This window comes from Grammomys surdaster, unplaced genomic scaffold (assembly GCF_004785775.1).
Source record: "Grammomys surdaster isolate TR1022 unplaced genomic scaffold, NIH_TR_1.0 126660, whole genome shotgun sequence".
NCBI lineage: Eukaryota > Metazoa > Chordata > Mammalia > Rodentia > Muridae > Grammomys > Grammomys surdaster.
The window spans coordinates 2403735-2418193 of NW_021621449.1; the positions used below are offsets into that span (position 1 = coordinate 2403735).

General features: G+C 38.3%; 1 protein-coding gene and 1 pseudogene across 1 annotated transcript in view; one reads left to right on the forward strand and one right to left on the reverse strand.

The window, feature by feature from the left end:
• The first annotated feature begins 1322 nt into the window (after positions 1-1322).
• Positions 1323-14459, forward strand: part of LOC114615339 (murinoglobulin-1-like) — a 43669-nt gene continuing 30532 nt past the window's right edge. The window contains exons 1-8 of the mRNA XM_028761055.1: positions 1323-1496; positions 2664-2847; positions 3596-3755; positions 3944-3996; positions 7887-7907; positions 8128-8296; positions 8687-8771; positions 9955-10039. Coding sequence (XP_028616888.1) covers positions 1411-1496; positions 2664-2847; positions 3596-3755; positions 3944-3996; positions 7887-7907; positions 8128-8296; positions 8687-8771; positions 9955-10039 — 843 coding nt within the window. The 5' untranslated portion in view covers positions 1323-1410. The remainder of the gene's footprint in view (positions 1497-2663; positions 2848-3595; positions 3756-3943; positions 3997-7886; positions 7908-8127; positions 8297-8686; positions 8772-9954; positions 10040-14459) is intronic.
• Positions 14016-14126, reverse strand: LOC114615338 (annotated as a pseudogene).

The following is a 14459-nucleotide window of genomic DNA, read 5'->3' on the forward strand; positions in this document are numbered from 1 at the left end:
AAATATAAAACTACCACATGTATTTTTCTGTTGTTTTCATTTTGGGTGAGTGTTAGGATTCACACATATAACTTGAAGCACTAAAATGTACAATACATCTTAATGCATGTTCTGTTTCTTTCACACCCGCATGTCTCTGATTCTCATGGTCAGTATGAGAGACCAGACCAACTCCATCTTGGGTTCAGGCTCCATCTTAGAGAACTTTACTTAAGGTTGAACTACAGATAACCAACAAGCCTGCATTTAGCACTAGTCTCCTACTGGTTAATTGGGATTGAGAGGTCCATCAATGAAATACATAAGTTTTATGTTGTTCTTTTTTTTCAGACCAGGGATTTCTCTGTGCAAACCCTGGCTGTCCTGGACTGGCTTTGTAGACCACGCTGTCCTCAAACTCAGAGAGATATGCCTGCCTCTGCCCCCCTTAGATTTGGGAGTAAAGGGGTGACCCACAATGCCAGGCATAAGTTTTATCTCTTTTTCATCCTTACATGCTTACATTACATTCCCATCTAGCATTTTCTTTCTTTTTATTTAATGCCTCAACATTATAATTGATTCAACTTGTGCTATGTCCTTCTCAAGCCAATATCACAGAATCTTTGCAAAAATAAACAGCCCCATGATCTAGTCTAGAAATTCTAATGTGGTTCTCAACTCATATCTTAATATCCTTCCAGAGAAACTGAGCTGCATCCCAAATACTGATGCCTCCACATTTGAAGCAATCACCTTTAGTTGCACAGGTTATACTTGGTTAAACTGTAGAGAGAGAATTGAGATTCTAGATGAGGTTTGTGGAATTCTGTTCTAACAAAGATGGTTTAGGCACAGTGACTTGTAATAGGTGAGTTTTTGAGCTTGCCCAGTATCCACAGTCCACTTTTTATACACAAGACCCATAAAAGTACATGCTTGAATGATCATAGACAGGAGAACTTAAAATCTCCTATCTGGATGATTCTAGTGACTCTCAAATAAGGAAAGAGAAAAACAGAGATGTCACATCACAGAGAGTGCTACTAGATTCTAAATGAGTATAAGAAGGGAAGTGGCACACGTCACACAGTCATAGCATAGCCACCTACTGCAAAGATTTACTGGACAATAGGACTGAGAGAGTCTGCTCTAACTGTGGCCTTGATCCTTTACCAACACCATCCACAGATCCTCTGGCACCTTTCCTGAGACTGTTGTAATTTATTTGAGTTGTTCTTAGGCAACCACTGAACACAGTGACATTGACAGAGAGCAAATATTCTATGTTGCCCTTCATACACCTTGGGCAGAGCATTCTGTTCACACAGAGGACTCATAAATAAGCTGCTGTAGATTGGAGAACTCTGGACACAGTGTTAAGGAGGAAGACAACATAAGCCCTGTCCTCCTGTCCTCTCTTACCACAACATGTGGAAAAACAGACAGGCTCAGCTGTGCCTTTTTTCAGTTCTTCTTGCCTTCCTGCCTTCTTCTTCTGTGCTCAATGGAAACCCGTGAGTACTTCCAAGGCCCTCTTCAATACTCTCCCTCCTCCAATCAAAATGCTATCCCTTTCTTTTCAGTCCCTTCCCCTGAAAACCTCCCTAAATTCTTTTTGCTTCTTAATTAACAAATACCTGTATATATGTTCTCCAACTTTAGTATTACATGATTCTAGGTTATCTTTTTTTCCAACTCTAAAGCAGTGTGTCTAAACTGAGGTGTGGTGTGATTTCAAATAGTGTACCCCTTATTAGTGAATCAGCAGTGTCTCAAATCCCAATGGTCAGAGACATTGTTGGATGTTCAAACTATTTAATCACTTTGAAAATAAACATTTAAATTGCTTACATTCTTGGTTGGGAATGTGCAGCCTTTGGTTTAACCCTGAGTCAGATAAGACTTCAGGCACATCAGAACCTGTGGATGTTTGTGTCCTAAAACAATATTCCTATTATGGTCAAAGACCTGGGATTAAAGTACCAGGAGAATTTGTTATTTGATGTCCAAAATAACCATATAATTAAGATTATATTGCTGAATGTGGTTTTTGTTTTTGTATCTGTGTTCTGAAAACCGATTTAAGGTGGAAAAAATAATAAGCAAATTGGTGATATATTTTAATACAGTGATATAGCAGTGACAGGCTAAATTTCGGGGGACAAAAATCTTTAATTCTAGAAAAAGATAGAGAATGATTCCTACAGAAGCCTTTGGCACTTGCTCAAGTGTAGCATAGGTGAATCATGCAAGTTTGAATTTCACATTTACATTATAACTCTTAGGTTGAAGAGTACCCGAAAACGAAAACAGGGTATTGAGTTATTTTCTAAGAATTTTAAAATGGTAATGAAAAACAATCATCATAAATTTTTATGAATAGAATAATTACTTTTCCCATATTTTCATTTAAAAAAAAATTCTGGAACTTGAATGCTGGCTGCTTAGTGTAGTGAGTACATGCCATTCGAACCTGCCTTGGCAGCTATCACTGCTGAAGCTGACGATTGATGAGCTGATAATTGGCTTGCCACTCTGCTGTGCGGCAAACCTGACAGCTGCCACAGTGTCAACCTGCTATCTCAGGCTATCCAAACATGAAAGATAATGGTTACTGTGATAAACTCCAGTTATAGACAATGAGATCTGCCATCAGCTGGCTGGAACTCCTTGCTTTCCAGGAAGTATATGGTGCTGGCCCCTTCCCAGCTCTACACTGAGACCACTGAGAAAATCTGCCTCCATCTCTACCATCTGAATGAGACAGTGACTGTCACAGCTTCCTTGATATCACAGTGGGGAAGGAGACAACTGTTTGATGATCTGGTGATTGACAAGGACTTGTTCCACTGTGTTTCCTTCCTTGTGAGTACTAGATATTTGTTCTGATTTGTTTTATATACTTATGAACATGTGCATGAATATGTATATATAGTATCCATACATATTTTTAAAAGGTTAATCTAGAAGCATATTTGTGAACTCAAAACAATAGAAATTTAGAACATTTACCCAATAAACAATTACCTTAGAGCATCTCACTTCAAAATGAGAAGAATCAATACTTGTGCATGTGCTGCTTTCCCACTGAATTCCCTCAAATAAGCCCATTGCCCAGAGAAAGAAAGGCCTCTCCAATTCATAGTACTTCCTGCTAGTGAGTTAATAAACTTTGAAACAGCACTCCAGCTAATTAGGACCACATCTTCTATGTGTAATTCTGATATACCAAGTAAATGCTGGGTTTCTTCTTAAGAACCTATCTGCAAGACATACAACCTACCACCATTAATACATTACCTTTCTCTCTACCTCAGTTTCAGAGTTAGAGCTAATTTTCTTTCATTTCTTAGAGATAATTCTTAATAAAATTCTATTTACTCACTAAAAATGACTGTGTTGCTGTTACATAAACTCACATTGACTTACATAAACGGTTGTCTTCTTTTCATCTTTTTTTTCCTGAGACTGTTTTCCCTCCATGTAATACTTAAACAGAAACTGATGGATCCTCCATCTCTTTCCTGTGAGGTGGAAGGTGAGAAAGTTAATGAGGTAATCTAAGAAATGCAGACTCAGATGGTGAAGCATCTCGTGTTCTTGTTGTTCTCAGATCCCCAGACTCTCCTCTTCTGAAGGGAAGGATTCTCTTGACATCGACATCAAAGGGTCAACACATAAATTCAGCAAAAGGAATACTGTGCTTGTGAAAAACAAAGAAAGTGTTGTCTTCATCCAGACAGATAAGCCAGTGTACAAGCCAGGACAGTCAGGTAAGAAGCTCCACAGTGGGCAAAGGAATTAAGATGCCATCCTCAACATGGCACGAAGAAGGCCTGGGTCTTTGGCCCTCAAAGAAAATTCTCTCTCTCTCTCTCTCTCTCTCTCTCTCTCTCTCTCTCTCTCTCTCTCTCTCTCTCTCTTTCTCTCTCTCTCTCTCTCTCTTTCTCTGTCTTTTCAGTTAAATTTCGGGTTGTCTCTATGGATAGAAATCTACATCCCCTGAATGAGTTGGTGAGTCTTTTATCTATAGGTATTGGTGGGTTCTTCAGGACAAGATTTCAATGCAATATCCTAATTTCCAGTCCCCTTTTAAGCATGAGTTGGTCTTTTTTATTATTCTGCTCTTTTGCCAGTTTATACCCGACACCCAGTTACCATAGGCCATCCTATGCCTTCCTTATATGTGAGTGTCTGTATTTTGTAGTCCATTAGTGGGTAAGCATCTATGGGTTTTCTTTATATTTTGTGGAGACTTATACTGTATAGAACCTCATGTTTTTCAGTCATTTGTTTTGCAGATTCTGTTACTTTGTGTCATCCTTAAGAAATCCATTTTTAGTATAGCAGAGGTATTTCACACATAGTCCTAATATTTTTATAACTTCATATTTAACACTTGGGTGCTTCCCTAATTAGGCTCCTTTAAGAATAAAATTGTGTTTCAGTCTCTTGTTCTCTGTACTTAGGAAAGTTGTGGGTATCTGTGTTAAATACCGTCTAGAATGAATAGAAGCTTCTCTGATAAAGGCCAAGGGATGCTTTAATCTATAAATATAAAGGTAAATTAGTAACAGTTGGCTTAATACTGCATCTTTTAGCAGCATAGTAATATTGAATTCTCTCCTGGGAATTTGATGCATCAAATCCCAGGTTCTTGGCTCTACAATCATTCCAAGTACCTTATTAGTTTTTATCACATTGAACTTACTGAATTTACTAGTAAAAATGACTTACCTTGGATTCCAATAGGTGTTGTGTGCTGGTTATAAACTGGTCTTTCTACTACTGTTTGAGGATCATGTCTCTGCAAATTAAAGAATTAAAAGGCAGGAAAAATCTTGAGCACAGTAGGCAAAATCATCCAGTGAAGAAGGGCTTTTATTAGACGTGAGGAAACACACACACTGCAGGCACATGGGTGGGAAGACTCTGCAGAAGGGGATTGGGAAGTCCTGTCTCTCTCTAAGACTGGGGGCTTTAAGGATCTTTGAGATGTCTTCTTTCTTTAATTTAGCATTGATCAGCTTGATTGAAGACAGAGACTTTAGGGCGAATTTGTTCTGGTCTTGGCCTTGAATGTGTCAGACTGTTCTACTGCAGAGGTGCCCTCATTTTAGGAAGTAGAGCCCCATGGTAGGCCTTTAGCTATTTGTCTTAGATCAGGAGTGTGAGGAGGAAACCAGAATTATACAATTTTTATTGTCTGTTTGTGGTTCCTCTTTATATCTGTCAACCTACCAGGAACTGGTCTAATTTTTAGTCCCTCGGTCTGACAGTAACAATTTTACTTCTTCACTCACAGTTTTTATAACTTAATTTTCTTTGCTGGCCATTTACGGCAAGGCCTCCAGACTTTCTGTGACACGTTTTTTTTTTTTCACTTCACAAATTTGATTATTTTGCAGTGTCAATTGTTTTGTTTGTTTTGTTTTCTCTGAGTCATGGTTTCACCATGTAATTCTGACTAGCCTGGAATTCAGAGATATTCAATTGCCTCTGCCTCTGTCCCTTCCTCTTCCTCATCCTCCTCAGTACTTAAAGGTGAGAGTGAGAACAGGAAGGAAAGGGTATCTGTCCTAGGTACCAATTAGTCCAGAAGGTCAGTAAATAAGGCACACAGAAAATAGAGGATACCTAGTGACCAGAAGCCAGGTTATACTGCAGAGAAGCTTTCCTCATTCAATCTGAGTGTAGTATTTATCTATGAATATAAGAAAAAATTATTGAGAAGGAAACTTGGCACCATGACAATTTAGCTAAACAAAAGCATAATCCCTCAACCCCTGACCCCTTGACTTGGCTTAAGACTTCCTCAGGCATGGGTTGTTGATTGGGTTTTCAGTACCTGGTATGAATTCCGTCTTGCAGAACAACATTCAATTAATCAGAGATCAGTTGGTTTCCACCATGAAAGTTGTGCCACTATTGCATGGGCACAGTTTACCTAGCAGGTCGATATTATACATCATACAGTTCTCAGCTGGATGAGACCATTGAGGTCTCCTCTCCTGCAGCAATGCAGAAGGCTTGGCAGCAGGGGTGGAAGCCAAAGTATCAGCTTCATTTCTCTACACCCTTTACCTCAGGTGTGTGGTGTCTTCCACAGTAGCATATTATTGACTAGTTATTGCAGGCAATCAAGAAGAGTGACAAGATGTATTATTGTTTGGGGATCTTTAGGATCTCCCTGACAAACAACTCACTGAAGGAGTACCTCATGCCTAGTACTAAGAGCGTTGTTTAATGACCTTTGACCTTCAGGTACAGCATCATCTAGACATGTAGGGTGTCTTCCTACATGCTCTCCTTTTAATTTATGTTTCTTAATCCATGTATAAAGTAGTAAGTTTCCACATGGCTTTTTCAAAGATGCTTAGTGTTGGGTAACCCTCCCATATCCCATCTCACCTCTCTCACCCTACCCTCTCACTTTTTCCAACTTCTCCTCTTCCCTTTCTCATGCTCCCCTCTCCCCTCTTCAACCCTCCCCTCCCACCTCTCCCACCCCACACACAGATTCCTGTTTCAACTTTCTGTATGTCTTCCAGTACACTGTGCTTTCATGTCACCTACATCATGCCATCTCTCCTGCGTGAGGAATTCCCCCCCCCAAGGTGGCCCTCTTCTGGTTTCCTTGGTTCCACAGGTACTCCAGATTAAACACATAACTAAATATTTGAAGTGATGAGCCACATTTGAGAAAGGAAACACAGCCATTCTCTCTCTGAGCCTGCCTTATCTGTGTATCTTTTTTCAAGTTTTATCTATTTGCCTCCAGGTTTTATGACTTTGCTTTTACAACTAAATAAAATTCTATTTTGAACACCTGTGCCATATTTTCATCATCTATTTCATGGCTTCTTTTCTTTACTTTCAGAAATGAGTTCAACATCACTAAAATTCCCTTACAACTGCCATTGGTGGCTCCCTTATTCAATGCTAGAAGTGGCTGTGTCTTCTTTAAGCTTATGCTCACCTGAAGTAAGCTTCCCTCTTGAGACAGCTCAGTTACTAGAGAACCTTAAATGACTTTGTCACTGTCTGTCTTTACTGTGTACACTTCATCTGATTGATCAGAAACACTTCACCCACCAAAGCTCTGAACATACACCCCTTTCCCTGGTCAGCAGCAACTCTCTGAAGCAAGAGCAGCTACTGAGCTGTTTCTTGATATTTCTTGAGGAGAGTTAGGCACTAATGTATTCTGTTGAACTGTGCTCAGGAGGTGAGTATTGATGGTACAAGCTGATCCCTTAGTATCTTATCAGACAAGGAATAAGAAGGTACTGCCTGGTGCACAGTGGGTGTATATGGCTTGCCTGGGACACCCCCAAGTCATACATTTTGATTAGATATATTTAACACTAGTAAGCCCACTTCACACTAAAAATATTCCTGATTTTGACATGGCATTTCATAATCTCCATACTGTAAGGTCTCAGGGCAGGCGGGTCTCACAGAACATCAGAGAAATCCTGCACATGATGTCCCTCAAAATTACCTTTGTGGGTCCCTATCCATTGAGTGATTCATATGACTCAGATAGTTCTAGAAAATATACTTAAAGTTCTCTACGGTGGTGAATAGGCTTACAATTGACTTTGTTACTAGATATTAAGTTCATTACAGTTTGGCTGAAACTCCCATCCTATGGTCTATTCTATAAATCTATTGAATTTGCTGTGAGTGTGAAATTTCTAAATCAGTGGTTCTTATCCTTCCTGATACTGTGACACTTTAATGCAGTTCCTCATGTTGTGGTGACCCCCAAACCACATTTTTTTTTATTTTTGTTGCTACTTCATGGCTATAATTTTGATAGTTATAAATTACAATGCAAATATTTTTGGAAACAGGTTTGCCTGCTGTTCTAAACTAACATTGTTTTCCTTGTGTTTCAGTTCCCTCTGGCTTACATTGAGGTAAGATAATTAAGTGTTTCATAATCAGAGAGAAATCAGTCTTTTGAAAGTAACCTGACATTGGTATGTCGTTAACTGGTTTGTTATTTCCCAGGTCTCCCTTATTTCTTCCTTCCCAAAAAGAATATTACCAAGCTTAAAATGCTTCCATCGCCAACACAGTGATCCTAGTTGTACTTAATATTTTATTGACTCAGAGAATTTACAACCTCTTTCACAGGATCCAAAAATGAACCGAATTATGCAGTGGCGGGATATTAAGACGGAGAATGGGCTTAAGCAAATGTCCTTCAACCTGGCAGCAGAGCCCATTCAGGGCCCCTACAAGATAGTTTTGCTCAAACAGTCAGGAGTGAAAGAAAAGCACTCCTTCACCGTGATGGAATTTGGTAAGGATTGGGAAGACCAAAAAGAGAGAGTGGGTGTCATAGGTTTCTGGTTACCATAGAATGAATTATTTTAAACAAATTGAGTTACAAATGCTAAAGGCTGGGTTTCATCTGACTCTAGCTAAAGCTATCCATGTAGCAACATGGGACTTCCAGGAAGTTCTAGGATTTTTCAGAAGCAAATTATTCATTTGTTGTTTGTTTTTCCTGTTTAAGTACATACCCTTGTGATTTTCAGGAAGTGACATAATGTATAACCACTCAACATTCTAACTTTATTGGGTGGACATGCCTTAATAATTGGAAATCACCATTTCTGGGCTGAGACTCATCATTTAGGCAACTAGACAAGTAACTCCACACCTGAGTGTGTCCTCTCTCTCCCAATAGTGCTTCCCAGATTTGATGTTGAAGTGACAATCCCAGATGTCATCTCTGTGCATAATGAAGTAGTCAATGTGACTGCATGTGCGAAGTGAGTTACCTGCTTCTGTCCTTCCTTTGTTGTTGTTGTTGTTGTTGTTGTTGTTTTGTTTGTTTTGTTGGTTGGTTGGTTTTTCGAGACAGGGTTTCTCTGTGTAGCCCTGGCTGTCCTGGAACTCACTCTGTAGACCAGGCTAGCCTCGAACTCTCAAACTCAGAAATCCGCCTGCCTCTGCCTCCCAAGTGCTGGGATTAAAGGTGTGTGCCACCACCGCCCGGCTTGCTTCTGTCCTTCTATCCTTAAGAATGTACTCAGATACAGAAAATCTCTGGAATAATGTATCATTGAAGAATACGTAGAAATGTTGTGTCCTTTTCCCACTAGAATGTTTCCCCTGTGGTGTTCATTTGTGTCCCTTACTACTCTGCATGGATTACTGCGCAATCATGCACTGCATATGTTGCTGATATCTATGGATAGAATCAATTGTATGAGGCAGTTGCTGCCTCTGAAAACAGGATGGGATCTAATAAGATCCACTGAGCCTTGTAAAGAGAATACAGGCACTAAATCTAGGCATCTTGTTGCCCTCTTATGGGCTGACAGAAAGCAGAGAAACAAGAGCTCCCCATCTGCCTCCAGAGCTAACCACTGCCACCCAAGTTTAACCTTCAGACACCTCAGGCTTCTGCTTGCATTTCTGTGCCTGATGAATGAGGACATTGTACTACAACTAAAATTTCTATTGAAGTCTAGAACCATAAGAGAAGGAACTTGCAATATGTGCCTAAATAAACAGAAGACACACATCTCTGCTCATAGCTGCTTGTCCTTACAGTGGACAGGCTCAAAAACTTAAAAGGAAAGAACAAAGACAAAGGATTAAGGAGTTTTGTTAGAATAGTTCTGAGTCCTTTCTCATGCTCCTCCTTCATCTCATCCCCATGATTTAGTAGCCGGGGATTCTGGTTTAGATACTTAGTCTTTTTCAGAACCACAAAAGGGAGAAAACCATGTTTTCAATAGGTTCTTAATAGGGCTAATTTTTATTAATTAATTTATTTATTTATTTACACTGCAAATTCTTAACCTATACAGTTAGAAAGTGTCAGTATGTAATAATAATGGGCCATGTTTGTGTCATTATGAAACCACAGAATCAGTGAGAAGACAGTGGGTGTCTGCTTTAGAAAGACCCTTGGTCTTCGTGAATTTATCTTGTGTCTTGTGACAGATATACCTATGGGAAGCCTGTCCAGGGAAGTGTACAGATAAACGTACGTCATGAAAAACAATTACCTGGCTCTGTGACTGAGTCTGTAGGCGGTTTGTTCCTCTCCCAGGTGAGTGAATCTGTTCAAAGGCCTGTTTTAAATATCCAAGGTTAACTAACAGAAAGGCAGACAGCAAAGATGGGAGGAAATGCATACCCAGACATTGAAGGAGGATGTCTGGGACCTTGAGCTGTAGCTCAGGAATGGAACACTAGCCAGGCATGTGTGTAATCCTCAGAAGCTGCTCACTGACAAAAGTGATAATCCTCAGACCCACTACTATTAAAGGCATATTTCAACAACTTCGCTTGACCACCAAATTTATTTTAAGAATATTTTCATTATATAAAATAATAGGTATATGACATTATCATACACGAGTGCCATGTATTTTAACCACATTCCCTTGTCCCATTGCTACCTCTGCTCCCTTAGGATCTCACTTTTATGTGTCCTTCTCCTCTTCCTATGTAACCCCTACTACTTTTGTGCCTTATAGACTCTCCTTTGAAGGTGTATCTCAATTCGCACGTATAAAGTATAAGTAAGTTAAATAGGCTTTTTTACTATATATTCATTCAAGTGTATCATGTACTTGATTATCTCCTTTATTATGTATCTGTTTCTTTCCTTCCCTCCTCCTGCCAGACCTTCTCTCTTTCCAAGTGGAAGAACTTCTGTTTTGCTGTCTTTTGCTTCTCTTTTGTTTTATCCCATAAGACAGAAAACATGCACTGTTGTGTGTTGGAGTCTGGTATATTTTGTAAAAGGTGATAATCTCCATACCTATAATATTCTCCTACTTGGTTTTGATTATCAATTTGTCAGCTGGTGGACTCTCTTGTCTGTAACTCACATAAATGACAAGCCATCCATGGGAACACATTTTGGTGTGCTGATATAGATTCCACTTGTAGATTCCTGACAGCTGAGCATATGGTACCTCAATCTTTCATTTTCTTAGGAGCTTCTATACCGGTATGGGTAGTGGTTGTACCAGGTTGTAATCTCACCCACAACATATGAAATGTTTAGGATGTGAGGCTCTTGTACTCACAGATAAGCATTAGAGAAAACAGGAATATTAAACACACAAGCTTGTCTCCTCAACACAGGAGACAAGGCCACACCTGAATCTATTCCAGACAGAATCTAGACTTCTATCTAGAGTAGTTTCTCAATCATTAAAACCTATCATTATGGGAGATATCATTTGTACTTTAAAACAGCCTGTGTGACCTGTATGTTATCTGTAGGACCAAGTGACTTCTGACTCCCACAGACTTTTATATTTATCCCGAGTATGCTCAACAGCTATAGATTCCCTGTAGCTCTTGATCTAGGAGTGGTGTGTTGTGAAATTTCCCCTTTCTACTACATTAGCAGGATAACTTGCTTTACCATTATTTAAGTCTTGTTCAGGCAACCACATTGTTGGGATTTTATGGGTGTCTTGTCCCTTTTGTGTCTGTCAGACACTATTTTTGCAACAGACTTTCTGCTCTTTTACAATCTTTCTGACCCTTGTTCCATAATTTTCCCTTATCCTTAGATGTAGGGGTTATGTTGGAGATGTATTGTTGGGGTTGGACAATCCTAGGCAGTTTCTGTACTTTCATAGGCTGTGGATCTCTATAAAGGTCTCTGTCTCTTGAAAAATAAGATTCTTTGATGAGGTGAGAGCCACATGCTTCTGTAAAGATAAGGATAAGTCTTTGGATACAGTAGGGAACTATATTGATTAAGGAAAATGGTGGTAGTAGGTTTCTCTCTACAGACTCTATGTGATTGTTGAAGTTATCCATTTCTTCTTAGTTTAACACTTGTGTTTTGGATGAATATAGAAATCTGTCCACTTGTTTAAAGTTTTATAAATTAATTTGGTACAGGTCTTTGAAGTATTCCCTTACAATATTCCAAATCACTTTAATGTCTGTGTAATGGTACCCTACACATTCCTGACTCTATCAATTTGGGTAATTTTCTTTCTTTTGGTTAATTGTGTCAAATATTGTTCTTGATCTTATCTTCATAAATAACCATCTCTTAGATTCACTTTTTGTATTCTTTATTTCTTCTCCATTAGTTTCAGCTCTTGTTTTTATTATTTTTTCCTCTCTGCTAATACAGAGTTTGGATTGATCCTTTTTTTCTGAATCCTTGATTTATATCATTGAGTCATTTATTTGTGTTATATCTTGTCTTTGTTTTCAGCAGAACTCAGAACCAGCTATGTCTCTCTCACATTGAATATCTTCCAAAGGTTTTTGTGTCGTGCTGTTATTTTCGTTTAAATCCAGAACATTTTTCTCTCTCAGTTCTTCTCTGATTCATTCATTATTAGGTAGGGTGTTGTTTGATTTTCATCAATTTATGTAATTTCTACAGATCCTTGTGCTGTTGATTTTAATCTTTATTGCATTGAGGTCACATAGGATGCACTGGGTTATTTCAACTTTTCTGTATTTGTTCAGATTTTGTTTGTTTCTTGCTTTGTTATCTATTTTAGAGAAACTTCCATTCACTACTACAAAGAATAAATATTCTTTGGTGTTTCAGTGGAATGTTCAATAAATATCTGTTAGTTCCAAGTGATAAATTGATGTCTTTAATTCTGCTGATTCTGTGTTTATTTTTTGTTCAAAATCCTATTGGAGAAATTAGGGTGCAGACATCAACTATAACCACTGAGTTGGGTTTCATCAGTGTCTTGAAATCAAGTGGTATGCTTTTTATGAAAGTGTCTGTGCTAGAACTTGGTTCATAATTATAATGTCTTCTCAGTTCATTGTTCTCTTTATCAGACTAAAGTGTCCTTCTTTATTTCATGTCATCAGTTTTTGCTTCAAATCAGTTTGGTCAGATATTATAATGGTAATACCTGCTTGCTTTCTGGTCATTTGCTTTGAATACTTTTCCAATCCCTTCACTCTGAGGTATCTAACTTTGAAGATAAAATGAGTTTCTTAAAAACAACAGAATGACTGATTTTGTTTCTTAACCCACTCAACTATCCTATGTCTTTTGATTAAAGAGTTGAGGCCATTAATATTTAAAGTTATTATTGAAAGGCGTGTGTTGATTGCTGTTATTTTACTTTTGTATTTAATCTTACTTTATGTTTCAGTAATTATAGTTGCATTTGTTTTCTTTCTGTAGCCTGTCAGCTTTGCTTTTTCCTTCTTCAGTCCAAAGAATTGATTTTAGTATTCTCTGTAGAGCTGGTTTGGTGGACATGAATAGCCTGTTTACCATTTTGTCAGTTTTAGGAACTTCATCTTTGTAAGTTGTTCATACCCTGAGTTTTATAAGTCTTGTATATGTCCTGAGTCTAAGAATGCCTCCTTCGAGATGGACTATTTAAATTCAGATGAAATTTCTATACAATGCCCTAAGAATTATTAATTTTGACCAATTGATCAATTAACGAGTGTGTGGCTGTAAAGTCACCCATTATTATTGTACCTGGACATATCTATCCTTTGTTTAGCAGTACTTCTTTTCTGAAATGTGATGCATTGACATGTTTACTCAATATTCTCTTTTTTGGTTTATTCCTTTCACTAATAGGCAGTGACTATTTTATTTCTTGTAACTACATTTGGACTGGTCTATTTCATCATATATGAGTATTGATATGACTGTTTCTTCTCATCTTGGATTTCCTTGATCTATCCATTCCTAGCTTTTCATTTTTGATGTGTGTGTGTGTGAGTGTGTGTGTGTGTGTGAGTGTGTGTGTGTGTGCTCCCTTCTTTTTAGTCTAATTAGCTAGCCTTTGTTTTTTGGGGGGCCATGAGATGTGCTTTATTTTCATCAATCATACAAATAATTTTCTATAATATCACAAGGTGAAAAAAGTACCTGAGTGGGTTCAAAATGCATCTTGTATCTTCCTGTGTCTTCTATCCTTACATCTTGCAGGTGACCCTTCTTCCACATCATGAGGGGGAGTCTCAGAGATGACAGGGTAGAATCGGAAAATCCTCCTAGGCTTCTAGGAAATTTCACTCCTCTTTTCCTATTCAAAGATCTCTTTGTTTGTCAGGGTGTTCTTCTCATGCATCCCGGTTTTCTTCAGCTTGGCCTTATTGAAGCTGGCAATTTCCCCCACAGCTGGCTTGTCTACCATTTTCTTACAACTCAAGTCTTGTTCTAAGCTAGTGCTTCAGGTGCTCACACTCACATTCTACAGCAAGAGACCTACCCTGTGTCTCTTAATTAAAGTGTTAAAATCATTTATATTTTGGATTAATGTTGATGATTATGTGTTTATTCCTATGACTTTATTGGATGTTCTGGTTGGTTCACATACTATTTATCTTTTATTAACCATCACATCTGTTGCTGATTTTCTCAGTCTTTTTCTGAATTGGTAGCATTCATATCACCATCCACTTGTTTAAATTCTCTTTGATGTCACTAGTCATTTCCAAAACTAGACTACTAGATTATTTGTCCAACA